Raw genomic sequence first — 26,908 nt, 5'->3', positions numbered from 1 at the left:
TAATCAAACTGCATATATTCATAGGGCCAAAGTCATTTCAATGTCATTACATGATGAATGGCTATTACATAGGGTCCCAGTGACCTGAAACATTAAAGGACATATTCAAAAAGCTGCTACTTTTTCTTTTAATAATGCATTTATTGTCACAACAGATTACATTTACATGGTGTCGAGATGAGTGAAGAACAGAACTGAAATGATTTACAGCATCTCTTGTTTGTTTTATGTGTGTGTGTGTGTGTGTGTGTGTGTTCTTCGTTGAGATTTGACTGCATTCACAGAGTTCACGTCGAGTGCAGGTGGTGGCCCCGAGCCATAGGAGCAGTGTAAAGGTTTTGATAGCGGTGACAGCAGACTTTCTTTTTTTCCTGCTGTATGTGCATATTTGTGTGTGTGTGTGTGTGTGTATGTTTGTATGTGAGTGTGTAGGAGTAGACCGGCTGGATTTACTGAAGAAGAGAACATACAGTTAACCCTTACTGTGCGGCACAGATTTGGTCGTTTCTACGCTGTTCAAGCAGGATGAACACTGCAGTGCACCGCTGTTCATATAGCCACGAGCACATCACGTCTGCCAAAGTCAAAGATCGGATCTGAAATTTCTTGCTACTACTGCACATAAATCGGGTGTATGCAGAAAGATTCCTGAGGAAATTGTTACGTTTGAACATAAGCAATGCGACATTCTTGAGCTTTTCAACTCATATTTTCTTTAATGAATGCAAAAAACCTACAATCGTAACTAATTTAAAGCTTTAAAATACATTAAAAACTGTTACCTCTCTTTTCCTGAACGAGCCATTTGTCAGGGAATGGGAAGTAAAAAAGAAATCATTAGATGACTTTCTAATAGTTCTGTAAATGAAGCAGAGTCACCTTTAATTTAAGTATGGGTTAGAAATCAGCTTGATTTATTTTTTCTTCTTTTTTTGTGCCAGTGTAAATCCAGTCATGGTCAAGTGGAGATGACTTGTGCTGAGAGCATCTGTTTCTCATGTGTTCACCACTCTTCTTACCAAGACCCTTAACTCATCTACATTAAAAAACACATCCCATGAAGAAAACATGCAAAATCAAAACCCACATCTGTCGCATTTTCTGTCACCAACAGCTCATCTCTCCCTCATATCTACAAGACTTGATCCCTAAATTCTCTCTTCCTACATACAATCATTTACATACACTTCATTACAATCACTTCATTCATCCTCAGAGGGGATTTTTTTTTTTTTTTAAGTTTCTGTTTCAAGTTTGTCACACATTTTAAGAATCAAAATACTTTGATGCTGTTTGGTGGGCTGCTCGAGTGTCTGTCTCGGCTCGGTTGTTTTTCTTGTTCACCTTCCTTCACCAGATTCCCTTGACAGCAAAGATGACCCCCGTTCTCTGTCTGGAAGGTTCCTGTGGCTCAGCATCTATAGTCCAGGAGCTCTTTCTATGCGGATGAATATATTTTACAGAAGGGGACAGAGCATGAAAGAAAACTAAGGAAACCAATGAGTGGAAAGAGAAATTTGATCTTTTTCTTCTGGGTAATCCTGTATCCTGTCTATGGAGCTCTTGATCAAGTAATCCATCCAGCCCAGAAATCCAGGGCCTGTGAAGCCAGCAGGTGTTCTCCACCTGGGCACCGTAGCGTTCAAAGGTCAAAGTTCAACCAGTGACACCAGGCGACAGCAGCAAACACGCCGCAGCTTTTCCACTTCCTCCTCATAAAACACATGTTTTCTTGTCATTTAAAAAAAAAAAATCGTCAGGCATTTTTGAGTATCGCTCTTCTTTCCTTCCTCTGCGGTGGTGTTTGTTAACATATATGTACATCATCGGTTACCATGGCTGGTACTGATTAGGTGTTGTCGTGGCGATAGTGTGAGTGGCGTTCCAGGCGTCGGCCGGGTGGTGCTGTGATCGCTGGTGACTGGGTCATTGCTGAGGGAGCTCTGACGGCTGTTTCTTGGGTTTCAGAGTGTCTATGAGAGACTGGACGCCGCGTTTCACGCTCGTGGTCACCCGTCGGGTCACTGAGTCCGCAGTGGGTGAGGTGGAGGAACCGGCGCGTTGGGATGGCGGCCTCGCTACCAGACACTTCTGATACCTCAGCTAAGAAAGAAGAGGAGATGGAAAGTGGAGTTTTTATTGTTTTTAGGTTAAAATACAGTGAATGTAAATTATATTGCCTGCAGTATTTTGGTTATTTATACATAATAGTTGTGCATCATACTTCAACACTTAGATGCAAAGATAGATGCAATTCATGTCGATTTAGCAAATCTGATGCAAACCCCTACTCCCAGTAGGCAATAGGGTAGCTCAGCCCATAGGTAGAAAACAGAGGGAGACAGGGAGCCAGGCTCTAACTAAATATAACACAATCCAGTGCAATCCAGCACATGAAGCATTTTAGATTAGATTAGATTATCCTTTGTTGTCTCCCCTAGGACAGATTCTTCTTTAGAGGTGACCATCAATCTAATAATAATCAGATGTACATAAACACCATATTACAGAAAAATACACTATAGGTACATACTGTAGGTAGTTGTACCAGTGCCCAACATATGAGACTGCACATAGGATATACATTTAAAAAAAAAGAAAAAGAATACTTTGGATTTTGCAATGTTATTCATGAGTTTTTGGTGCATTGGTAGCAAGATTTTATAACATTTGGACAGAATCAGGTTAGCTGGTTTTCCACTGTCATCACTGTTATGCTAAATTGGGATAACTATGAGAGTAGTATCAGTCCTTTCATCTAATACCTGGCAAGAAAGCACCAAAAGTGTACTGTACAAGATGTAGAGCTGCTTCTCTAAAGAAAAAAAATCACCTTTAAACATTCACTTAGAAATAGTGATACAACTAAGTAACATAAGTTATTTAACATACATAATTAAACAAAGTATTTCATCATCATTTCATACAGTAATGAGAGAATTTAATATGTGCTTACCACACATGCTGCCTGCACGGCCTCAGACACACAGCCTGCGTTAGGGTCGCACCAAAACACATGACACTGGAAGTGCTGGCTTCCAGTGTCCATGATGAAGGCAAATGTGTGGATATCTCGTCCCACGCCCATGAAGGACAAGAAACGGACACGACACTCCACCAACACCTCCTCGTCCTCCTCCTGCACAGCCATCAAAGAGGAGAATCAGAGCTGTATTAGATCTCCCTCTCTAATGGGTAGGAACATTCACATGTTTTATTCATTTAGCAACAAAAAGCCGCTTGCCTTTTCTTTGATCACAGCCACAGTGGTGTCAGCAATACTCAGTATGACAGGAGTCCAGTCCTCTTTGCCTGTGGAGGACAGGAGGCTCTCTATGGCCCCGTTTATGATGTCCATACCTGAGGACACAACACAGACGTCTGAGCAGCTTAAGGACGCAGCATTTCTTATGATGCATGTAGGGGTTTTCAACATGGGTTCAGTTTTACCTATAGGTCGCGACACAGATGTCATACCCAGGTACAGCACATGAAACTTCTGCACCAGCTCAGTCTTTGGCATCGGGAACTCTGCAGAGGGAAAACACACAGATCCGAACTGGGAATTTGATCTAACACAGCGAAGTTCCAAAAGAGTCCACATGATAATTGGCTAAAACTAGAGAGATAAACAAACAGTGGTGAATATTTTAATATTTTAGGGTGCTGTTGACATGATTAGGGCATGAAAAAATATGTTCCCACACAGGCATGCAGGATTTCAGAGGCTGGATATTTTCTGCAAGAAAGCCCAGCTGTGTCTGTTTACACAATGGCCTGTGGGCAGAAAAGATTACCATACACATTGCATGAGGAGGATCAAAGATGCTGTCTCACCTGCATTTCAATCAGTGCGGGGGTTAACACCCTTTACCCTCAGGACCTTGTTATTATCACACCACACAGTAAACTTTACAAGCTTAATAATTTCTAACAAGGTTAAAATACAAAGCACTGAAACTGGATAAAAGTTAAACCACACAGTTCAAAGTATGTTAATTTCATTAACTCAATAAAAATGGCACAAAAACGGTTTCCCCTCCTCAAAGTGGTGACATAAATTATTAAGAATTTTTCCCAATCTCTCTCATCATGGATTTAAAAAATGTCAATATATAGCTGCTGCGCATCAATGGTCGGGGCCGGGCAATTTTAGGCAGAAGCTGTAGCACATGGTTGATTTGTTATGAATTTTTTTAAATTTTGAAATTTAGAGGCTTGCTGTAGCTCTGCCATCAGGAGTATTGTCTTGTGTTTCCAGTTGAGGACATCTGGCATGGGACTGGACCTTTGTGAAAAGTATGGGGAGATTTCTCTATGGAAATGTTGCATAAACTGAGGCTTGAACTCACAATCTTCAACACCAACAACCATCCTGTATCTCACTGAGCTAGTTGGCAAGTGGAAATGTCACATGCTTTACAAATTGACTAAGCCAGTCAGTCACCTGTGTGCAAGACAACAGCTGTTAGTGTGTAAAGGCAGATTTCAAACTGCTGTCAAAAATTCAGTTGAGACAAACATCCGAAAATACACAAATTGCATCTAGACAGCATGGAGATGTTGGATTTGTTTTAAGCAATGATTTACTGGCTCCATAAGTGCTCCAAACTGATGTTTAAAAATGCAATTTTTGCATTGACTCCAATTGTTCGCATGATAGTGAAATTCAAAATGCTATATAAAAAATTCAGTTTTTGAACCCTCTTTTCCAATGACGTTGAGAGCACACCAATAACACTCTGACAACAGGAGTTACATGATGAGTGATGAACATTTTTTACACATTAACTCCATATTTAAAAGAGAGGACAAGCAGGACAGGATGCAGGATGAGGTCAGCAGAGCACAGCACAGCCATTAATATTAATAATAAATAATAATGGTTTACATTTATATAGTGCTTTTTTATTGATACCTGATATCCAAAGCGCTTTACAGAAACCATTATTCATTCATACCAAATCCACACCAGTGGTGGTAAGCTATATCTGTAACCACAGCTGCCCTGGGACAGACTGACGGAAGCGTGGCTGCCAATGTGCGCCAAACGGCCCCTCCGACCACCACCATGATCATTCATACACATTCACACGAGGGTAAGGTGTCTTTCTCAAGGACACTTCGACAGCGACTGGGACAGTTAGGGATTCGAGCCGCCAATGCTAATCTCCTCTGAAGTGTCCCAACACAGAACTCAGCACTCTCAACTACCCTTTAGGAATCTAATCCAGGTGAGAACAAGACCTGTTGTCAGTTTAATGGATGAAAACCCCCCTAATGAAGCTAATGGACTGGTATATCCACTGTGAAGACCACGCCTCTCACTTGATACCATTTTTTAAATGAAAAGACTATGAGTTCAAGTATGTTATGGCTTCAAAAGATGTGAGAGATGTTTCACCAATAAGTTCTTTGATCCTGGGGTTGGGATGGGCACTGTGGAGCACCAGGCCTCGCCTCAAAGAAACACTAATTGCGTTTTAATGAGGTCGACTGCCTGTGTAAGTGAAGAGCCGATATAGTTCTTTTATATTCTGATGCTGAAGCTCCTTTCCCCAGTGCTCAGCAGATACACACATGGGCTGAAGTTACAGTAGAGGATGAATTGTGCTGGTGCTTTTTTCTTATTCTGCCTATAATTGCTTGGGACTGAGAGGAACAAGCAGAGGGACTTAGCGAAATAGGAAACGGTGAATAGAATTAGTGGTGGCAAGGATAAAGCTCAGTGATTGTGGAGAGAGAGGAGTTGTAGTAGAGTCAGCATTATCTGTGTGTAATTGAACCAAACACGGCTATCTTTTCTATTAAAAAATGTGCACAGCTATTCCTGAGGCGATTAGGTCATTTATAATTAAAAAAAAAAAAAAAAGTAGAACAACATACATGGTTTCATATATGTGGGGATGTTATGTGACACACGATACCACAGCAGGAAAGATAGCACACAACTGACAAATCCAATTCTCCCTCACAAGCTAAGAGCGAGACTCAAAGAAAAAGAAAGACTGTGTGTGTGTCTGTGTGTCTGTGTGTGTGTACCTTGTAGGGGTACATCAGAGCCGGTCTGGGAGGAGCTGCCAGCTGCAGCCTTGGCACTTTTCCTTTCAGCCATAATCTAAACAAAAATTGAAGAGGGAAGGGGATAAAATATCAGTAGAATGGGAGAAAAACAGGGAAAGAAAATGAGAAAATGAAAAAGGGTGGGATGGGAAAGGAAAGGAGAAGTGATCAGAATGGAAATAGACAGTGGGGGAAGAAAGATATGGATGAAAATAGATGAAGCGAAAAGAAAAAACATTGCTGTGAAGAAGAATAACATATAGAGCAAACAAATAATAATACTTAAAGGTTACGACTGGTGATATCCAATATCTACAGTTTACACATCCTATGAAAAAGCCTAAAACCAACAGTTTCTCAATATTTACTGACTTCCCACATCTGTCTGTACATCTGTCTCTCCTGAGATGGTAAGACTTTAAAAACAAATATAAATGTCTTATAGTGTCTTTCTTTGCTTTGCTTTGCTTTGCTTTGCCTCTGACCCTTTGCTGCAGTGAGCACATTCTCTAAGGAGAGTTGAGGAGTCTGCACGGCCGCTGCACTGAGTCACTGCTCTCTCTTCCCGCTACAGACACTTGATTAATTGTAGGTGTCATTAATCAAAGTCCATGGTGAGTCTGCAACTTTGCTCACAGGGGAACATACAAGAAGACGCATGCATACACACATATTTCTCTCTCTCTCTCTCTATTGTTCACTCTCTCTATCAAACACACACATACACACAAGGGAAGTCCACTCAGCTGCAAGACTCAGGTCACCAAGTTTCTCCGCTGCAGTAAAGAGAAAGCTACCACAATTTTTTAAAATAGGCAATATGAAGAGGCATGGCCTAACACGCACAGACACACACATGCATACACAGATACACACTCACTTACTCACCCTTCAGTTTGAAGAAGGGGATAAGAAGAAATTAAAGGAAAAACATTTCTCACTAAATGGGTCAACATGCCTCTAAGGAAGAAAATCTGAAATATTTTCAGGCAGATTCATGCTTTACAAGGTCACTGCTGGCCTCAGGACAGACTGGGCTCTCTTTGTCTACAGAAGCACTTGTGAAGTGAAGTGTTTCTAAAGAGAGAATACCATCAACCCTATTCTTTGAGGCCATTTCTATGTCATTGTCTGTTGATTGTTTAGCATAATAGACTTCACATAATACACACTATTAATACCAAGTAAAACAGTTTAATGAGGTCACCCAGGTCGCTTTGTTTTGAAATAAAAAACTGAAAGGAAGAATTGGGGTTTGGGAAGATTAAAAGAAATTAACCAGATTTAATAGGTATGATAGATAGGTATGCTAGATATGTGGAGCCATCCTTGGCCACATGCAGTTTCAAGCTAAATGCTAAGACATCTTGCAAGGAACTTCATTGGAAATTATGTTTTGGCAATGTTACCAAGTGTTTGAACATAAAATGCTTGAGACTGTGATGACATTCATGGAGAATCCAAGACCTTCTCTGGCTGGTGATTAAAATGCTGGACAGAGTCTTTGGGACCTCATGAAGGAGGGGTAAAGGTTGTCTGGTGACTTTAAGCCACCTAAGAGCTGAAGTCAGCATGTTTAAGTATAACAAATGAGTTGCTTCATCTGGACACTGAGAAGAGAATTGCTCCCAGCTAAGCACTAAGGCCACGTTACAAATGCTCACCTGGCTAATGACACCAGTTCTTATGCAGATGTTGCCCTTGACTTTATGACTGCACACTCCCTTGACCACCCAGATGAATGAGAGTCTTCTGTCACTCACAGTGAAGCTGGCACAGAGTCAGGGGGTGACAGTGTGTCAGCTGGTACTGACACAGATGATGGAGGCTCAGACACGGCTGGTTCTGACTATGAGGCTGACACATAGAGTCAGTGGATGACAGATTTCCAGTCACCACTATCTCATGTGACATTGAAAGCACCTGTTTATGAAGATGAGATAGAGTCAGGAGATGTCAGAGCTCCAGATACTACAGGATGGTTTAACTTTGGAGACGGAGCAGGTTCAACTGCTGATGAAAACTAAGTCAAAACCTCAGTAACAGTCACATCGTCACTGCTGTGTTGGATGACAGAGCTCCAACGGTGTATCAGCAAACTGTTGGAGCTTCAGCTGCTGCAGGCTCAGCTGGCAAAGCTCCCGGCCTGCTGATCTGGGATGTCATCACTGACCCTGATGGAGCCTGACTGGACAAATTGCACATTTTTCCCCATGAGTTGAAAGTTTCCATAATTTCCTATTCCAGACACTGAAAGGATCCACATCACATCCAAATGTGTGTGTTTGGCATACCCACAAGGTCATGTACAGAGTAAGCTATTTAAATTGTGGGCCCTCTTTCATTGGTGCAGCAGTGCAAGCAGAGCTCCAGCAATTTGTTATTTTCTTCACAGGGAGGTTCACTATATGGCTGTCGCTTAAGTATGATGGTACACAGTCCACACGACAGACAGGAAATTCATTTAAAAGAGGCAACATAAAGTCAGTTGCTTGTATTTTAGTGAAAACTGTGTCACTGAAGTGAGAATAGTGAATAGTGAAACACACTTCCCATGAACCAGTCTGCCATCCAGTTCCCCCATTAAGCTGGCCAGCTCTGCCTGCCTTTCCTCCCACCAGAAGCCGCCTCCATCATCTCCTGTTAACATTTCCATGTTCCCACATTGTGTGTTATAAACTATAAACTGTTTTCTTGTCTATAACAACATCTATTGCACGTCTGCCCGTCCTGGGTGAGGAATCACTCCTCTGTTGCTCACCCTGAGGTGATGTGAAGGTCTAAGGACAGAGGATGTTGTTGTGATGCCATGTAAAGCCCTTTGAGACAAACTGTTTGTAAAAAAGGCCTATACAAATAAAGGTGCCTTGCCTTGCCTTGTACAATAAATATCTGATGATTTTGTTCCTGTTGACAAAGACCAACCGACCACTTTGCAGGATCCCATCGTCTGTCATATTGTTGTCATTGCTGTTGTTGCATGTGATCATCAATGATAATGACATCAAGTTTACTGGGGAAACAACCAGGAAGTAGTAAATTGAGAAAAAAAGAATGTCTATGGAAGGATGGTGGTGCAGTCAAAAAAGAGCTCCTGAGGCACTCTTGAGGTGTAGCAAAGATTTTAATAAATAAAAAAGGACCCAAACAGGAAGTAGTACATTTGTGTGTGTGTGTGTGAATGTATGAAAGTGTTTCTTTGTGCTGCAACTTATAAACACACGCACACACGCACGCACCGCACAGCACAGCACAGCTCGGCACAGCACGCACAACCTCAGTCTTATCTCCTGTCCTCCCTGTGAAGGCTTTTAAAACTTCTCTCCTCAGCTCTTACTTCTCCACTAAAAGATAACAGAAATCTTGTCAGATCACTGTTTTGTGCTCTTAGCCATTAGTTTGGTGTAACATCCATGGACAGTAGGATTGTCAAGTTACAACCTTACAAACTGCATCAGCAGAAAGCTTTTTCTCTCTCACTCTTCAGTAGTTCCCTGATTACAGCTTGATTGCTTGTTTCAGAGCAGCAGATAGACTCATTCAGGTGGAGGCGGCGACGGTAATGACACCCACCTTGGAGCAGATTTCGTGGAGACTCGTGGCGATGGCTGCGGCAGGGGTATCACATCTGAACACGTGGCACTTCAGCACCCGCGTGTTTTTGTCTCTCGCCACGTAGGCAAAGTCCCTGAAGCACGGACAGAAGAAGCACAGATGTCATCATCACATGTGTATTTCTGATACAGTCAAAACACAAACAAGACAGTTTAATGCACCTCAGGAGCAGATGGACTGAATGTTTTGCTTCATTAAAGAGGCAGTGAGTAAAAATCTTTGTTGTCTTATAATATAATTACTGCATATGCTAGAAGAAACCACAATTAATATCATAATTCACCAATGGTGAGAAAAAATATGCTGTTGTTCAGGGGAGTTTCAACATTGTAGCATGAAGCACATACAGTATGTAAGGAGAGGGAGAGGAGGAGAGAATAATTGCGGGTTATTTACTTAAGAAAACACAATACATGGAAAATAACATAAATAGACCCATCACAGGATTCAATCTATTTGTAAATGTGCAATTTCGCCTTTTTCGCCTTGATGATATTTGTTCCATCTCATAGCACTTTTTCATTCCATATTGTATTGAGGGTCTCATCCACTTTATTTCCCTCTCTTCCTTGGAGAGCCAGCTTTGGATATTGCTGGATATTGTGATGAGACACTTCATCCCAGAGGGGCAGCAGCTTAAGGCCAATATGCAGATACAATATGATTGCTGGTTTGTATTTTACATTTCCAACTGTTTTCTTAGTTTGTTCTGCTCAATATTAGGCAAGATCAACTGTGTCTGTAAACATTTTAATTACTCTCCATTTGAAATCCCTCCCACTGATTAAACCTTGTATTACTCTCATCTGCTCCGTCAGTGAAACAAAACCTCCCAGTCCTCTCCTTGCATTGCACCTGTTTGCGTTGTCAGCTGTTCAACAATGGAAACAGAAGAGCCACCAAAACAAGTTGCAAGACATTTCATGCATAAATTAAAAACAAAACACAAAGGACAACAGCATTATTATTACTCCATTTTGCATCATGATCTATTTACCCCTTCTCTAGACATTTCTTGGAGGAGCTGTGCCTCTAATTAGCTCACTCATTTATTGTGAAAACGTTGCTTCATTACTTGTGTCATTTAAAGGCTCCTTTAAACTTTACTGCTGTCGCTGCAACTCCTTTCACACCAGTAAAAGTTTATTTGATGAATGCATTACTTAAAAGCCTATTTAACATGAGCTTTGTGGGATAGTTTTTTGGTCGACAGGCAGCAGGTATCTCTGCAGTTGTTACTTTTCTGAAAAAGGTAGTTTCACATTTTGGCTCATACACACACACAGGCATACAGGGAGGCAGATGTGTGTCCCAGTGCCGGAAAACCTCTCAATGATGCCACATGGCAGGGAAAATGAGGAGGATGAGGGTTTGCGTAAGAGAAGAAGCTCCGCTGAGAAGGAAACTTTATGCGCAGAGTGGGTGGGAGATGAAACACAGCTGCGTGAGGGAGATACTACACTCACGCACACACTGACACACGCAGACAGAAAAGATGAAAGATAGACACATTTCCTCCTCATTAACAGGTGAGACGAGCTGCAGAACAAAAGGTATGAGGTCGTGTTTCCAGCCAGGACTGAAATGATTGAGTAAACAGACAACAAAGAGTGAGAGAGAGGGAGTGGAAACATGCAGAGACGCCAGCTGGATGGCTGTGTCACCAGATGCAGCTCAACAAGCTTCACGCACACACAAACACACACACACACACACACACACACACACACACACACACACATATACATACACAGCGTATACGCTCCAGATTAACCATAGGCGCAAACAGAAATATGGCAAACACAGCCGACATTTATCACACCGGGCTCTTTGTGTTTATGAGTCCATTATCCGGCCTGTCTCCTCTGCTTAATTGTGTGCTCACACACTTTGGGTCGATAATGCCTCTCCGCCTGTGGCCAGAATAGGGAAGTATGATGCGATGAGTGTGTGTGTGTGTGTGTGTGTCCACTGCGCTACGTTCAGGGACATTTGAGCAGTGTGTCACAGAAGCAGCATGAGTGGCCTTGCCTCGCATACCACAAATGGGTCTTTTATGACTTCTGCTCCGTCTCTGGGGAATCAAAACGCTATAAAACAGCATGCAACTCTTAATAGGAAATAGCCTCAGGCCAGAGTGTCCCTGTTGATGATTTAACAGCAATGATTTAGACCTTCAATAGTTGCTGCTGCACTTCCTGTTAAGAGCAACAGTGACTCTGGGCAAATCAAAGCCACTGATTTGATGTAATTGTACAACAACGGGGTGTGTGGGTGGGGTGAGCTTGACACAATGTTTACTGTAAACAACGGAGGAGTTGAGCAGTTACCTTTCTCTGTGTCCCGGGAAGCAGAGGGAGGGGAAGGTGGGAAAAATGAAGCGAGGAGGAAGAAATGAGGGCAGGGAAGGAAATAGTAAGGAAACAAAAGATGAGTTTTAAGGGGAAAAGGGGCAAGGATGAAAAATTGTATTGCAGCAAAAAGATGAGGTGGGAAAGAAGGTGTGAAGGGAAAAGGGAAAAAAAGAGAAAAACAAGAGAAAAGTTAATACACAGCATATAGAGTTGGAAACTGACATAATGCTCTTTCACCTCAATCACTGTCTTTCCATAAAATGTGTGTGCGCTCAGCTGTGTGTAGTGTTCGATTCACTGGCTTACCGTTCCACTACATTATGACACAGCACACCTTTACTATTAGATATGCTATCACACTCGTACTCTCTCTCATACACACAGAATCTCTTTGATCCTTCACTTTGCTTTCGCTCTTTAATCTTCCATTCACTCCTCAGCTCTCTCGTTCTACACACTCTCTATTTTTTTTTATTCCACAACACAAGAAAGAGAAAGCCCCTAAAAAGAAAAGAAAAAGACGCAGCGCAGAACGATTCATATCAACAGTGTAAGTTGTCACTGCTGCACCGCTACATACAGCCTGTGTCACTGTGTTATGAGGAACGCTACAAAGGAGCCACAGGCTGAATACGAAACAGAGGGCTAATTCAAACATTGACTGGCTTTGATTCTTTGATGATCCACTTAGTGAGAAGCAGCAGCAGTGTGTGTGTGTGTGTGTGTGTGTGTGTGTGTTGAAGCAGCTGCAGAAACCCTTTTCAAACAGGGAACCTTCAGAGTCAGATCTTCGGAGCTGCTGCTTTAACTTGCTCTCCAAACAGCCAGTGGTCGCCTCGCCAACATGCACATGCACCAACACACACACACACACAAATAAATCAGCACAATTTACAACTGCACAATTGTGATTTCCAATAATTGTAATTTGCAAGCAATTTACAGGCCTGTACATTTCCTAAAAGTTCTTATCTCGTGTCGTGATATTTTCTCCTGTGAGTCCCTTTAGTAGTTATTCTTCCATCTGCTCAAGTACAAACTCTGTTTTTCAGAATCAGTCACTTTGATGGAGTTTCATTTTAATCTCAAAATCTTTTTTTCACATTCCTCAATGTTATATTCTTCTCTCTTGTGAGTGACAGGCTGAAAGTCTATGCTGATATAAACCCAGAACGGACTCCCGCCTTTTATTGTCATTATCACAATGACCTTATTTGACTTTGAAAGCTAAAGATCTGGAGATGCATCTATTTCCTCCCTGCTGTGGCCTTTTGTAAAAGCTTATGCAGCGATTTTAATTCTGCACAGGCAGTAAAGTTACAAGGCCATCTATCTGGGCCCAGTTGTTCAAAAGGCAAACTAATCAGATTTTGGAAAACTGATTGGATCAAATCTTGAAAATGGGTTGTTTAAAACTAAAAATGGACTCTGAGATCGGATTGGATCACGTATAATAACCTTCAGTGTGATACACAGTCCCATTTAGAGCACTCATTATCCGGATTTGTTGATCTTGAAAAGTTTGTATCTGGATTAGATTGATCCAATCCAACTTTGCTTTGAACAACTGGGATATAAGTAAAACGGATTACGTGATTTCAAAATCCAGATAATTTTCCTCTAGATTAAACCTTTAGGCCCTGGTGACTCCAGTCCAACTTTGTATCACTCAAGGCAGCAGGGCTGTAATACCAAAAACTGCACTTCTTCACATGGCCACTTGAGGCTGTCTCCAAAAGTGAGTCAACCACCTATACTCCAAGTTACAGTAATACGACCAACTTTACAGCAAAAATAAACATGTTTACAGCTTGGTAGAAAAAAGGATTTGTGTCTCTACTGGTAATTTCCCCCTTCATTACGGCTGCATGGAGGTGAATTTTTATATAGCTTGTTCGTTTAATTTTTATCAAGGCTTACACTTCTGCATAATTGAGGGTATGCAGCTTTGAGTGCATGCAAAAAAGTCTCGGCTGGGAATTCAGCAGACAGTGACTGCACAACATCCACTCAGAGCTTCCATGGGTGACGCCACAGAGTTCACGTTAATCTTTATTTACAATGTATGTGTCACTCTCTTAGGATGTCAGTAAATGAAAATCAGTCACACAGTCCAAGTGTCATGTAAATGTGTTACTCCTGGTTGAGTTTGGTTGTGCGCAATATGATATAGGTGATGATGGAGCACTACAGAGGAGTGTACATTTACCAACCGAGATTTAGCAGAATAACCAAACCAAGATCCAGGACTGTAGCCAGGATCCCAGCAGGGTTTTACCTGAGACATTTTTCATACGCCAACAAACAAAACTATGTACATTTTCTAGAGTATTAAAATGTTGTTTATGTTTTAATTATTTGTTCAGCTCAGCTTTTGCCAATATATTTTGATCTCTTCCTACCCTGCTCTATAGTGGTAGGTTTGTAATTCTTGTGGAGAATGCTAAAATCCTTTTGTTTTTATTGAATTTTCAAAAGAGACAAACTCTCTCAAAAAAGGTTAAATCAGCCATAAGAAACTCTGCATGTATATGTGTGTGTAACCAAAGACATGACCTCTGTGCCCTGCTGGAGTCTGTCTGCAGGTTGGCTGTAATGCAGTCTAATATAGTTTGCCAACCAAATTAGGAAAGGCAAATGTTGTTTTCCTCTTAATTTGACATTTTGGTGCGTTCTTCATGAAAATATCCCAAAAACTAAGTTGTCGACATGCACAAGTTTACACATAAACAGATTTTTCAAACTATAGTGGACACTGTCAGAGCAGAAGAAGACAAGAGAGAGCTGTTGGATTACTTTGGCATTAAGGAGCAGTGATTTCAAACCTCAGATAATGGAGGGAATGACATGGAGAGAGACAGGCAGTGAATCAATAAATAACTGAATGACCTCAGAGGTGTAGGGTTTTTGGCAGAAACGTGAGGAGAAAGGATAGAAAGATAAAATGTCGAGAGAGAGAGAGAGAGGGGGAGTGATGAAGGCACTGGGCCAGAAAGCCAGAATGAAAAGGTGGAAGTGTGAAAGACACGAATGGGAACGAGGTGTGAGACCTGGTGGAGACTGGACGGCCGAGGAAGACGTGGAGGGGAAAGAGAGAGGCGGAAAAAGGCACGAGATGAAAGGTATGAAAGCACCAAAGCAGGGAGATGAGTTAAAGCAAGACTCCCACCACTCATGTGATCTCTTTTTCTCTCCCTCTCTCTGCGCTTCACATATTTCCACAGCTGAATAAAGGATAACTGACTCACAACTACCAATCTCTCTTTGATCCTGATGGCTGTGAGGCAGGCTCGGCTGGAGAGGATGCGTACAACTCCGAGATTAAATGAGGTCACGGCTGCAGATGCACGGTGAACTGGGTTTGTGAACGTTGCACAGAACCATTATTATCTGCAGCTCTGACAGCAGTCACCCACCAACCATACTAAAAGCTGTGTGTGTGTAGTGACATTAGGAAAATCAGTTGCTTTTTTACTACAACTCCACAAGGATTAGGAAAATCACACCCTATGCAGTTTTAGTTTGTGATACTCAAACCTTGATGCATTTCAACAGTTTGAATTTAATTTACAGTCTTGGCCATAAGTATAAGGACACATCATCATCAAGCCCTTTGTTAGCTTTAGCAAGTTCAATTGGACTCAAAATATTGGGTTCTACATTGATGTGCTCAGGGTCAGCACTTAGTTACATCAATACTGGAAGAGCTTTGTGGGAGATACAGCCCTTTAGACCAACAGTAGTCAAACTGCACATTAATACAAGTGGTCCAGAGCTGAGAGTGGCCTTTTAGACTATGATGAAGGTCTGTATGAGAAGGGAAGATAATAATAATGAGTCTCAGAAAGACTAGGTTAAAGCCCACTGTACATGGCTAGACTGTTTTTTGGTCAGTGATTAAGGTTGTGATGGAAACTATTGTAATCAACTGATGTCACTGTGTTTTGTTTCTTGTTATCTGAGCTCACAGTGTTATACGTGATACCTGACCAGGACACCACCTTTCAGCACCATGCAGTTGTTTTTAACAGTCCCTCAATTCTTTGCATCGATGTCTACAGACCATCAAAGCATGATACTGCTTTTATCAATGAATTTTCTGATAATTGTTTTTATCAATAATCCATGCCACTTACAACTGTATCATTAAATCTGGTGATTTTAACCTGCACATACAGCACAGTAGATGATCCATCTGATTCCATGGCAAAAGAGTTATTACATTTACCGAGTTGCTTGGACACAGCATGTCACACAGCCAACTCACAACAGAGGACACAATCTCAGCTATACTGTATGTATGGCCTGTCAGCCAATGCGTCCTCTGTTGTGGACTTGGCAGTGTCTGACCTACTGTGTGTTTTTGTAATATCACCAGTTTTATTCAGCAGGAGACCTCGGTGCAAACTGTCAGGAAATAGCTCAGAAGTGGCTGCAAATTTTATTGAAATCTTGGGTAAGCACTCCCCAGCTACTGTACGTGCATCCTGTGATTTTATCGTTGAACATTTTATCAATAAACTCAAATCAACACTTGATCTCGTAGCTCCACTACCTACAAAGAAGGTAGATATCAAAACACTCCCTTAATGAAGACTTTGCAGACCACTTGAGGGGTAAAATTGATTTGATAATATCTTCTATTTTATTTAATCAAAATACTGTTCTTAATAGAAAGCTTGTTTTTACCTGAAGAAACACTGGACAGTCTTGACCTGGTTGATGCTGAGATGCTTGGTAGAGTTGTCTCCCAAGTAAAATCAACAACCTGCCTTGTCGATCCAATTCCCACATCACTTTTTAAAACGTTTTATGGATCTTTTTAAGGTGAGCTCTTGAATATTGTGAATTGTTCCCTTCAGACGGGGGAGACGTTTTCTTTTTGAGAGGTTTCAGTCTGGATTTAGGATGAACCACAGCACAAATACTATGCTAATGAAAATTGTAATGATCTTGGGTGCAATTTGGACTTACACAAGCTTACAGTCCTTGTGCTACTCACTGGATCTAAGCACTGCTTTTGATACAATAGATCACCTGATTTTAAACAGACTTAGACACCTGGTCGGCCTCTCTGGTACTGCTCTTCAATGGTTTAGTTCTTATCTCACGGATAGAAAATTTCTCATAAGTTTGGACACATGGAATCAATTGTGGTGTGCCCCAAGGCTCAATTTTAGGCCCCATACTTTTTAACTTATACAGTACATGTTCCCACTGGGAAATGTCATCAGGATGCATAGTATCAATTTCCACAGCTATGCAGATGACACACAGCTGTACACATCCATGTCTGCTAATCAATCAATCAATTTATTTAAAGAACAAAATGCTGTAATGTAAAGCACTTTGTGCTATAATGTATGAAAAGTGCTGTATAAACAAAGTTTGATTTGATTTGAATGCCTAATAAAGCTGTTCTCAATTACATGTTTTTTCAGACAACATGTAAGACAACAAGTATGAATGAGTGACCAGGAGTCACATCCAAGGCATTTCCAAGCTGCTGCACTGTGATAATTACATGCAAAATGATTCACTCAGTGAGAAAATTAGAAGCGACAGAATAAACTTCTTATTTGGTCTCTCATCTGGCGCTCAGCCTCCGTCTGAGTCGAAACTGCTGCTCCGCCTCTCTGCAACTCACTGAACAGATTAAACACACATAATGTTCCTCTCGCTTGCAGGGCAGCACTGGTGACTGGAAAATAGCTCAGGTTTGACCAAGATTTTCTAGATTTGTCAGCAGACAAATGGTATCACTGCAGTATTCACCCAATGGTGTAATCAATCATCAGTCACTCCTCGCCAGTCAGTGAGCAGCAGTCAAAACTCGTACAGGAAGCACAGGAAAACTAGAAAATGGAAAAACAAGCTGGTAGACTGAAGAACGGCAGTCTTGTGGATGAGCAGAAAATAACTTAACTGCACAGCAAGTCAATGCTCTTTAAGATGTAGCAATAGATGTTTCCTTGGCAAAGATCAAGAAAAGGTTTTCTGACCTTCACCCCAGAGGATTCAACTCAAGATACAAACCCCTGGTCAAAACTAAGAAAAAACACAAAGACCAGGCTGCTGCTGTGCAAGATTTACAAAATGTGCAGAGAATGTGGCAGACTCAGCTGAATCAAACCTCAATCGGCATTCATCATTGAGCAGGACAACGATACACGTACGGCTAAAGATCTTTCCAGGGTGAAGAGCGGGAATTTCCTCAGCCTTCCTGGCTGAGTCAATCAGAGAGAGAGAGACACCGTAACAAGCAGAAGGTTGCAGCAGGGGAGCATCAACAGGGAAGATCCAACTGATTGCAGTGGACACAATAATACATTTGATTTTGTAGATAGATTTCAAGTGTATCTGTCCAATTACTTTTGAAACTCTCCATGTTGGGCACTGTATCACCCACACATTTCTTTCTATATGAATGTAAACCTATACTCAAATTCAGGCTTATATCTAGTACTGCTATTATATACACTGAGTCTGGGGAACAGAAACTGTCCAAATACTGACTCTTAGTACTTAGTCTGGACTGTATGTTTAATTTTCAATTAACCACAAAAAGCCACCAAATTGCATTTTCTATAATGCAACACCCGTCATACTGATGCTGAGGTTGGTTGTGAGGCTAGTGTCTTAATTTCCTTTATAGCAGATTTGTGCATGAAATATAAGTTGTGAGTGTTGGTGGAAATTTGAGAACGCTGCGACCAAAACCAGATTTTTTCCCCCTCATGGCTCCTAAGATCTGATGCAGCTTGTGTCTGTGATGAGCTCCCTGAAGTCACGCATCACTTCTCCAGAAAGAAACTTATATAATAAAACACAAAATATGAATACATTCTAACACACTCCAAATAAACAGATAGTTGCTTTATGATTCAGCCCATATGATTCCACATTGTTTATTTTTGACCAACTATGCATAAAGACAATAAAGCTACAAGTTACTGATAATACAACCTTATTTAGATTCAAGTTGTGTCAAAAACTATTATGCAACTCCAGGTGTTTTAATGTTGTAATAACACTAACACATCTCACTAATGCTGCAGTAAAAGCAGCTTAAAAACAGTGACTGTGAAAACAACATTAATGTAACTAGTCCCTAGCCTGCTCTGCTGTACTTTCTTTTGCTCTGTAGCTTCCAGTATCACTCAGCCGAGACTTGTGTCCTCTCCAAACCATCTGTCACACACACTCTCAAACACACACTTCACACAGACTTCAATTATCAAACAGCCTTACAGAGTGTCTGGGTAGTGTGGGCCGCTATGCTAATGCACTTACATATGCTAATTGCACAGCCAAATGCTGATTAGAAATGTCTGAGCGGGAAGTTCTTGTGAATCCCCTGTCAGCAGAAAGTAAGACGGGGAGGCTGTGAGGGGGTCCAGGTGTGTGTGTGTGTGTGTGTGTGTGTGTGTGAGAGAGAGAGAAGGAAAATACATGTTACACTTATTGATCAAAAATGAACAGGTAGTTCTATGATAGCTGACAGTGCTGTGACTCTGGCTTCAGGCCAAAGTGGACGTGAATATCTGATCCAATGAGTTTCAGCCTGTGACAGGTGAGAGCCACACTAGAGTAGAAACAACAGCTGGTTTAGAAAAAGCCCTTTCATCACACTGTAAAGAGAATAACAAAACAATTGGCAGGTAGATTTATATTCAGCAGATATTTCCCTCCACTTATTCAGTAGTTGTAGGAGATTTTGTTTTTAGCTTACTAGAAAACCTGGCGCTGCGTGAAATCGTTCAGTAAAGAAAAACACTCTGCAACTGCTTGAAGTTGGATAATATTATCAGGACGAAGCTAATCTGTATGAGCTAAAATGATATTCATGACAATTATAAGAGGCACTCACACTAATAGAGAAAGCTAAATCCACCCCAAAGCACGCTTTGTACGCAAAGAAAAAGTGAACATTTCTACTTTTACAAATTACTTTATATTAATTCAAATTCTGTAGATGGACCCACATTATCTGCATGTATTCTCTTTCCATTTCCATTAATCCAAACCCAATAAACATAAACACTGTAATGAACTGCTACAAGAAAAAAAATGCTTTTATAAAAATTGGACCCCTGAGTGCTGATAATTGTGTTTGCAGAAAACAGCCAATGTTGCTCATGACTGAAGTTAACTGTAGTTTATTGTAATGGAATATAGATGGTGATAAAAAATGTAATAAAACACAAACATAAAACCTTCAGGAAGAGAAGAGAAACATTAATAGGACTGTACAGAGCAGCCGACAGAAATTGGCTTATTACTGCTCTATTGATGCTATGTAAGTGTCTGCTACCTTGTATTTACCATTGTGCCAATAACACTTCAAAACTACCAGTATTTTAATTAGAGCCTGGTCAAGACTCATATTTGATCCTGATACCATTGTTGTTGAGAGTCTATGTTCAAAAGCTTACATACAATTATTTTCCCCCTGAAAACAAATCCACCCTGTGTTTTCTGCTTTTGTTAGAAGAATTCCTGGATCGTCTGAGGACAGGTGCACTGTTGTCGAACCCTCTGGGACAAATTTGTGATTCTTCTTGACTCAGGATTACAATCAAACTGACTTGGCTCTCTGGTGGATAAACTGTATTGGTGACACTGTGCCTCATTACCCTAAGCATACAGAAAGGTGATTGGATGAACCAACTTTCCATCACCATCTCATGTAAGATGACTTCAGCCAATCAGATTCCACATTTTTCACCGTTTTTCCTTTTTCCAAGAAATAGGCCTACTTATAGAGGGTTAGGGTTAAATCACTGATAACTTGTTAATTGTTAATAATAAAAATAATAAAAAAAAGTCGAAAATAATTTGTGAGCTTTTGAGGTGTAGCTATTATGTAACTTTAACAAAGCTTACTTACGGACAGTGCTAGGCTAGCTGCTTCCAATCTTTATAATTAAGCTGCCTTTCTGTATTAACACAGAGATATAGGAGTGGTATTGATCCTCACATATAACTCTTGGAAATGAAGCCAACTAGCCTAAGCGTATTTCACAAAACGTTGAATTATTAATTTAATGTAATTAAAACTGCACACTGAGAAATAGGTGCACAAGTTTGGTGCTCATTTGTAACTAACTAGAAGAAACACCAGTCAGCCCTCCAACATGCACACTGGCGCAGGAGTAGTTAAGGGCTGTGTGACAACAGAACCGGGTAAACCCCTCTGCGACCTGGTGAATTAGTCATGGCCTACAGCCATTAGGCCTAATGTTGGATGTCTGTGCGTAATTACCTCTCTACCCTGTAAACGTGTTTACAGCACCAAGATGAGCAGCGAAATGAGCACCCAGGGCCAGAGCAGGGCACAGCGAAGGAAAAGGCGCATCACTGGTAGCCTACCTCAAAAGCCCTTGTCTCTCTCTACACACACAGGCAAACAGGAATGCACACAAAATCACCGATATTGCCCCAGGCAGCGAAGAACTAGGACAAAAATCAAGTCGAAAATAAAAATAAAACTGTTGTCTACGGTGTATTAAACGGCGCACGCAGCACAGGGCGCAGCGAGTGTGATTTGAGCAGACAGTTGATGTTGTTAAAAACTACAGCTCTGCCTCAGTTTGATTCATCCTCTTTTTCTTTGCATCATTTCTTAGAAACTGCACAGCTTTACAAAGATGATAGTAAAATAGTGTTTGGGAAACACACATAACCCCAGTTTATCTGTGTGACTCTTCCCAGCATTCACTGTGGCAGAGAGGCAAATGAGAGCGGGAAGGGCAACAAGCAGCCGAGGAGGCACACACAGTACCCATGTGTCAACGCTTGTTGTATTTCATTACATATTTAAGAGCAGAGATAGGTGGGTGGGCGAGATGGAAAGACAGAGAGAGCGTGTGGGGAACGAGGGATGAGGGGGAGAATGAGGGATTCTGGGTGGGCGAGAGAGGGAGAAAGATGATGTCCTGCTGTTCTCTCTGCTCTTGATCATTTATACATCACACTGCTCTGAGTGTGCGCGTGCGTGTGTGTGTGTGTGTGTGTTTGGACAGAAGCGCTGATATTCTCAACTGAGACAACGCTTCAATGAGATGTCACTTCAGTAAGACACTCCCCTTCATGTAACTTACTAAAGTATGTGTGCTTGTTTGTGGGTGTGTGTGTGTGTGAGAGAGAGAGAGAGAGGAGAGGGAGAGATAAAGAGAGTGTGTGGGAGAGTGCAGGGATTTGGTTTCGAGTTAGTGTAGAGTTATTCTAAGCTCTAGGCACAGTGCAGTTTGGATCATACTGGATGCATGTAACCTCATTAGGTGCATGTGCCATTAATCATCATCTTTCATGCAAATGCAGTACAGTAAATGCATCTCTCATCCTACTCACAATGCATATGCTGATGCTGATTTTCCTTTTTTTCTCTGGTTCAATAAAACCACATAAAAGTGTTATCCAGCATGAAGATCCTTTCGGTTTCACCATTGAGGTTTCTCCTGTGAATATTTATTTTCAGTCAGTCAATATGTTCGCTGGATTATCTAGGAAATGTTTTCTACTAGAAAAAATGTACAATTTTGCCAGGAGGTGAGGTTTTTGGCTGTAGGCAGAAATCTCAGACACACAGTGTTTCTGCAAATATCTAATTTACCAAAAATCTATCAGTGAGGCCACTAGAGGGAAGTGAGAAAATCATTTTGAAGCTAAATTAAAAGCTACAATGATTGATCACTGAACAGGCAGGAGGTTAATTATCACAAATTTTGATTATCAGATAATGATTTAAATGATTTTTCATGTACAACCGCAAACATGAATATCTTTGGGTGTGGCGTTGTTTGTTTGTCAGAGAAAATTAGATGTGAGGATGCCACTGTGGTGGTTTTTCACCAGTTCCTTGGAGTTTATTGGGGAAATGATAAAGTGAACAGACAGACACGGCAATCAGCAGATTTGCTGGTAATGAAAATACTCACTCTCAGTCTGACAGACATTGGGATATGGTTACTACTAGACTCAGTTGGGTTCTGTTGCTGATACTAAAATCCTTCCAAGCAATTAAGTTCAGTCAACACATTAAGTCCAGTCATCAGGTTTATCTCAATTCAATTAGAGGACTTGGTGTTGTTATCCAATCAGGGTCAAGCATTGTGAGTCTTTACTGGTGACACTTTTACGAGCTTGTACCTGCATCTATTTGTGAATGATCGATTTGTGAGTAAAAGTAATCTGATTGTGAGCTGCAGGAGAATTTATAATCATAACCATGAGAAGTGATAAATGTGTAACTCTGTCAAGTGTGATATCGATCTTGAAATAACTAAGGGGAGATTAATTTAGCACCTTATACATTTATTCTGCTTGACGTGCAAACAGCTGCCCCAGAGAAAAAAGAATAATCAAAAACCTGCATCAAGTGCTTCCAGTATTCAAATGTATTCACTGTAAACAGTCTGTGGCGTCATCTCCTGCCTGTAGTCTGAAGAGATAGACGAGCTACAGGCAGACACCGACTGTGCCAGCGTCCTGCTGTGTTCAGCCCTGTAAGATCAGCGAACATCAGCATCGCCTCATCTCTGCCCGCCACGGCCCAGACCGGGGAGGTTTTTATCGGGAGGAGATTTATTGGCTGGTTGGGGCAAGGGGAGGGGATCTATAGGGGGAGCGGGAGGAGTAATCCGTCAGGAAGACAGGGATTACGGCAGGTGTGCCTAACAATGCTAATGCAAGAGGAGAGAGCACAAGAGGGAAAGCGATAGGTGGTGAGAGAGTAAACGCTGGAGAGGAGGAAGTGAGGTTTTTTATGGTTTTCCAAACCTTAGTGTGTAATTCTGTGCATGCCTGTGTGTGTGTGTGTGTGAGAGAGAGAGACATATGACTCTGGGCCAAAGAGGAGTGGAGACACAAGTCCTGCCATAATGACCCTGGGAGGCTGGTTGGACATCTCTTGACAAGACGTGTGGTGTGTGTGTGTGTGCGGAGAAGTGGGAGTGATGGATTGTGGGTGGATGGAAAGAAGCTGACGTGGAGGAGCGATGACTCGCAGGGAAAGAGAGAGGTTGATATGGGTCTCAAATTGGAGCAGGAGCAGGAAGGAAAGGCCATCAATCACTCTGGCGTCTATCGAGTGGGTCTAGGTGTTTGGGGCCCGGTCCCCGTGGACCATCAGAGGGGCCTTGCATGTTAATTAAGGCCATTGACATCAGCAAATAAGCTGCCGGTCAAGTGGGGCGTCATGACTGGAAGGAGTTGAAGAAGAGAGTGGCTGCCATGACACAAACGGGCACATACAAACTCACTTCATTGACATAAATTGAGGTGATCGCTGGAGTGTGTTCACCATTTAAATATTAATGATACTGGAGGGTTGCGTGTTCTCTCCTCTCCTCTCCTCTCCTCTCCTCTCCTCTCCTCTCCTCTCCTCTCCTCTCCTCTCCTCTCCTCTCCATCCACAGAAGGTCAGCAGTGGTAGGAGCTGAAGGGAATAAGCAAACAGAGCCCCACTCCTTCCCACTACCCAATATGAATGTGTGTAGCTGTTACATGTTTGTTAAAGTGTGTTTTATGTGTGAGTGCCTCATGGCTGCAGATGAAGTGAGGATAGTACACAGACAGCATCAGCTCTATCCAAAAACACTTTTGGAGACGTACGTCACAGTGACACATTTGCTTTGACTGTCAACAGCGTTGTCTCAGTCCTAATAAGTGTCTCACGCCAAGGACAAGAAAACAAACAAGAACTGCCCCACTGATGTCATAAATCATTTCACTCTGGCTCTTGTTCTTCGCTCAGTGTTTCCCTTCTCATCCCTCATCCTCCTCTCTCCTCCTTCCCCTCCTCCTCCTCTGCTTGTTAAGGAGAGAGAGAGGGAGGGAAACTCCACATATGCATATAGAAAAAGCATTTGTCATACACACACACACACACACGCCTTCCCCTACGTGTGTATCCTCATTTAAACAAATTCAAGAAGCAGTGTAAGATGTATAAGTCAAAAATAGTACTATTTGGCTTTGGTGAATACACACACACATAGACCAAGTGCAGTATCAAACAGCCATGACACACACTTTGAAAAAAATCCCTGCAGCGCATCCAGACGCTTTAATCCCGCCTTTCTCAATCCCCACTTTGCTTACTCCATCTCTCTCCCTTTTCTTTTCTTTCAACCTTTTTTTTCTCTGAACGTCTTGCTCATGTCTCATTGACTCTGACTTCAAACCTGCATCCCTACACCTGACGGCTAGCCAGAGAGAGAGAGAGAGGGGAGGGGGGAGGGGGGGGGAAAGAGACAAAGTACACAGCTTCAAGTTAAACACACAGCAGGAGGCTGAGAAGTAAATGAGAGAAAATAAAGAATAAAGAAAGAGCTAATGAATGAAAGTAGAGCTGGGAGCTGTGTGGTGGTGGTGTGCGTCCTCTACACAAACAGAGCAATTAGAAACCAACAGACGGGAGAAACACTGTGGTGTTGGGATAGAGACAGGCAGCAATGGACGACTTTGTGAAGCGACGGACGGATGAATGGATGGATGGATGGATGGATGATGAGAGCTAGAGGAGTGAATGAACAAGAGGCAGGGGTACTCACACAGGCAGGCATCCTCGCCCCGTTACCGATGACTACTTCCCTGCCTTGTTAGCTCCTCCACCACAGTGACATTGCTTCAGCCCCTTCTCCGTGGTACCCGGGGGTAAATCTCCTTGCGCCTGCCTCCTCTCTTTTTCTTCTTCTTCTTCTTCTTTTTTTAAAATCCTCTGGGGCTTCTTTCCTCCTTCTCCTCTGCTTCTTTACGTCCCCTCCCCCTGCTTCTCCCTCTCCCTCTCCTCCTCCTCTGTTACACCTTTTCCCTCCCTATCTTCCTCTCCATTCGGCTCTCTCTTGCTGCCCCTACCCGGTCCACAGAGTCTCCTGCAAGGTCCTGCTCAGTGCAAGCAGGGAAGCATGCCTCTTTCCTCCGCCCTCACTTGCTTGGTCTTTCTCTGTCTCTGTCTCTCTCTCTGTTTCTCTCTCTCTCTCTCTCTCTCTCTCTCTCTCTCTCTCTCTTTTTTTTCCCTCCCTGCACTCTCTCTGTCTTGAGTATCGTCTCTTCCTCCTCAGTTGCTGCTATCTTTGTCTCACCCTCTCTTGTCTCACTGAGGCTGGGAAAAAAAAGGGGGGAAGGCTTAAACCCTGCTAAAGTGCAACAGCGGGACAAACAAAGAGCGGCGGAAAAAAGAAGAAGAGGCAAAGCTGTGCAGCCAATGGAACAAGAGGGAGGAAGAGGGAGAACTGGAGACAAAGAGTAGAAATAGCGCAAGAGCATTACAGACAGAAAAGAGGGGAGATGGAGAAGTGAGGGGAGGGGAGGGGGACACACATGCACCCACACCCACTCATTCACCGTCACACAGAGTGCTCCAGATATAGACCTATGACTTCATCAGTTCATGCCCACGTTCAGACACACACACAAACATGTGAACGTGCACGGCTTTGTTTGCGCGTGCACGCAGTCAGACCTGCTGAGTGCTCCAGATATAGCCTCATGACTTCATCGAGGACCGACCCCCCCCTCCCGTGTCCCGCCCCGCTTAAGAGACGGGGGGACTCATTCATATTGAATCAGGCTGAAGGAGATAGAGAACATTCAGGGCAAGACTGGGAATATTCCTCAGATACATAAATGGGTAGAGAAAGAGAGGGGAGATGGAGGGAGAGAGGGACTAAACGGAGCAGCATCTTTCATGCGTGCATTTCAAAATCTCTCTCGTTTTTACACCCTTGTTATATCTCTTAAGCTTACTTGTGCAAATCCTGTGCTTCTTATCTGCTCTATATGTTTTCCTTTCTTCCTTTCTCTGTAGTCTCACTTTGAGAACATCTGTCTTCTTTCCGTCTATGACCAACCATCTGTAAGCTTCAGTCAGT

At 42.2% G+C, this 26,908-nt stretch overlaps 1 protein-coding gene across 5 annotated transcripts in view; it reads right to left on the bottom strand.

Annotated features, from left to right (window-relative positions):
* Positions 1-120: 120 nt before the first annotated feature.
* apbb2a (amyloid beta (A4) precursor protein-binding, family B, member 2a) overlaps positions 121-26,908 on the bottom strand; it is a 38,870-nt gene continuing 12,082 nt past the window's right edge. For all 5 annotated transcript variants that reach the window (XM_085789892.1, XM_085789895.1, XM_085789893.1 and 2 more), the window contains exons 9-14: positions 9,637-9,751; positions 6,043-6,118; positions 3,451-3,531; positions 3,245-3,360; positions 2,957-3,139; positions 121-2,103 (exon numbers count right to left, since the gene is read on the bottom strand). In XM_085789892.1, the coding sequence (XP_085646018.1) occupies positions 1,927-2,103; positions 2,957-3,139; positions 3,245-3,360; positions 3,451-3,531; positions 6,043-6,118; positions 9,637-9,751 (748 nt within the window). In that variant the 3' untranslated portion in view covers positions 121-1,926. The remainder of the gene's footprint in view (positions 2,104-2,956; positions 3,140-3,244; positions 3,361-3,450; positions 3,532-6,042; positions 6,119-9,636; positions 9,752-26,908) is intronic.

The sequence above is a fragment of the Trachurus japonicus genome, chromosome 10, assembly GCF_045865225.1.
Source record: "Trachurus japonicus isolate A0001 chromosome 10, Traja_1.0".
NCBI lineage: Eukaryota > Metazoa > Chordata > Actinopteri > Carangiformes > Carangidae > Trachurus > Trachurus japonicus.
The sequence above is the reverse complement of the archived record's forward strand: the minus strand, read 5'-3'. Positions and strand labels throughout refer to the sequence as shown.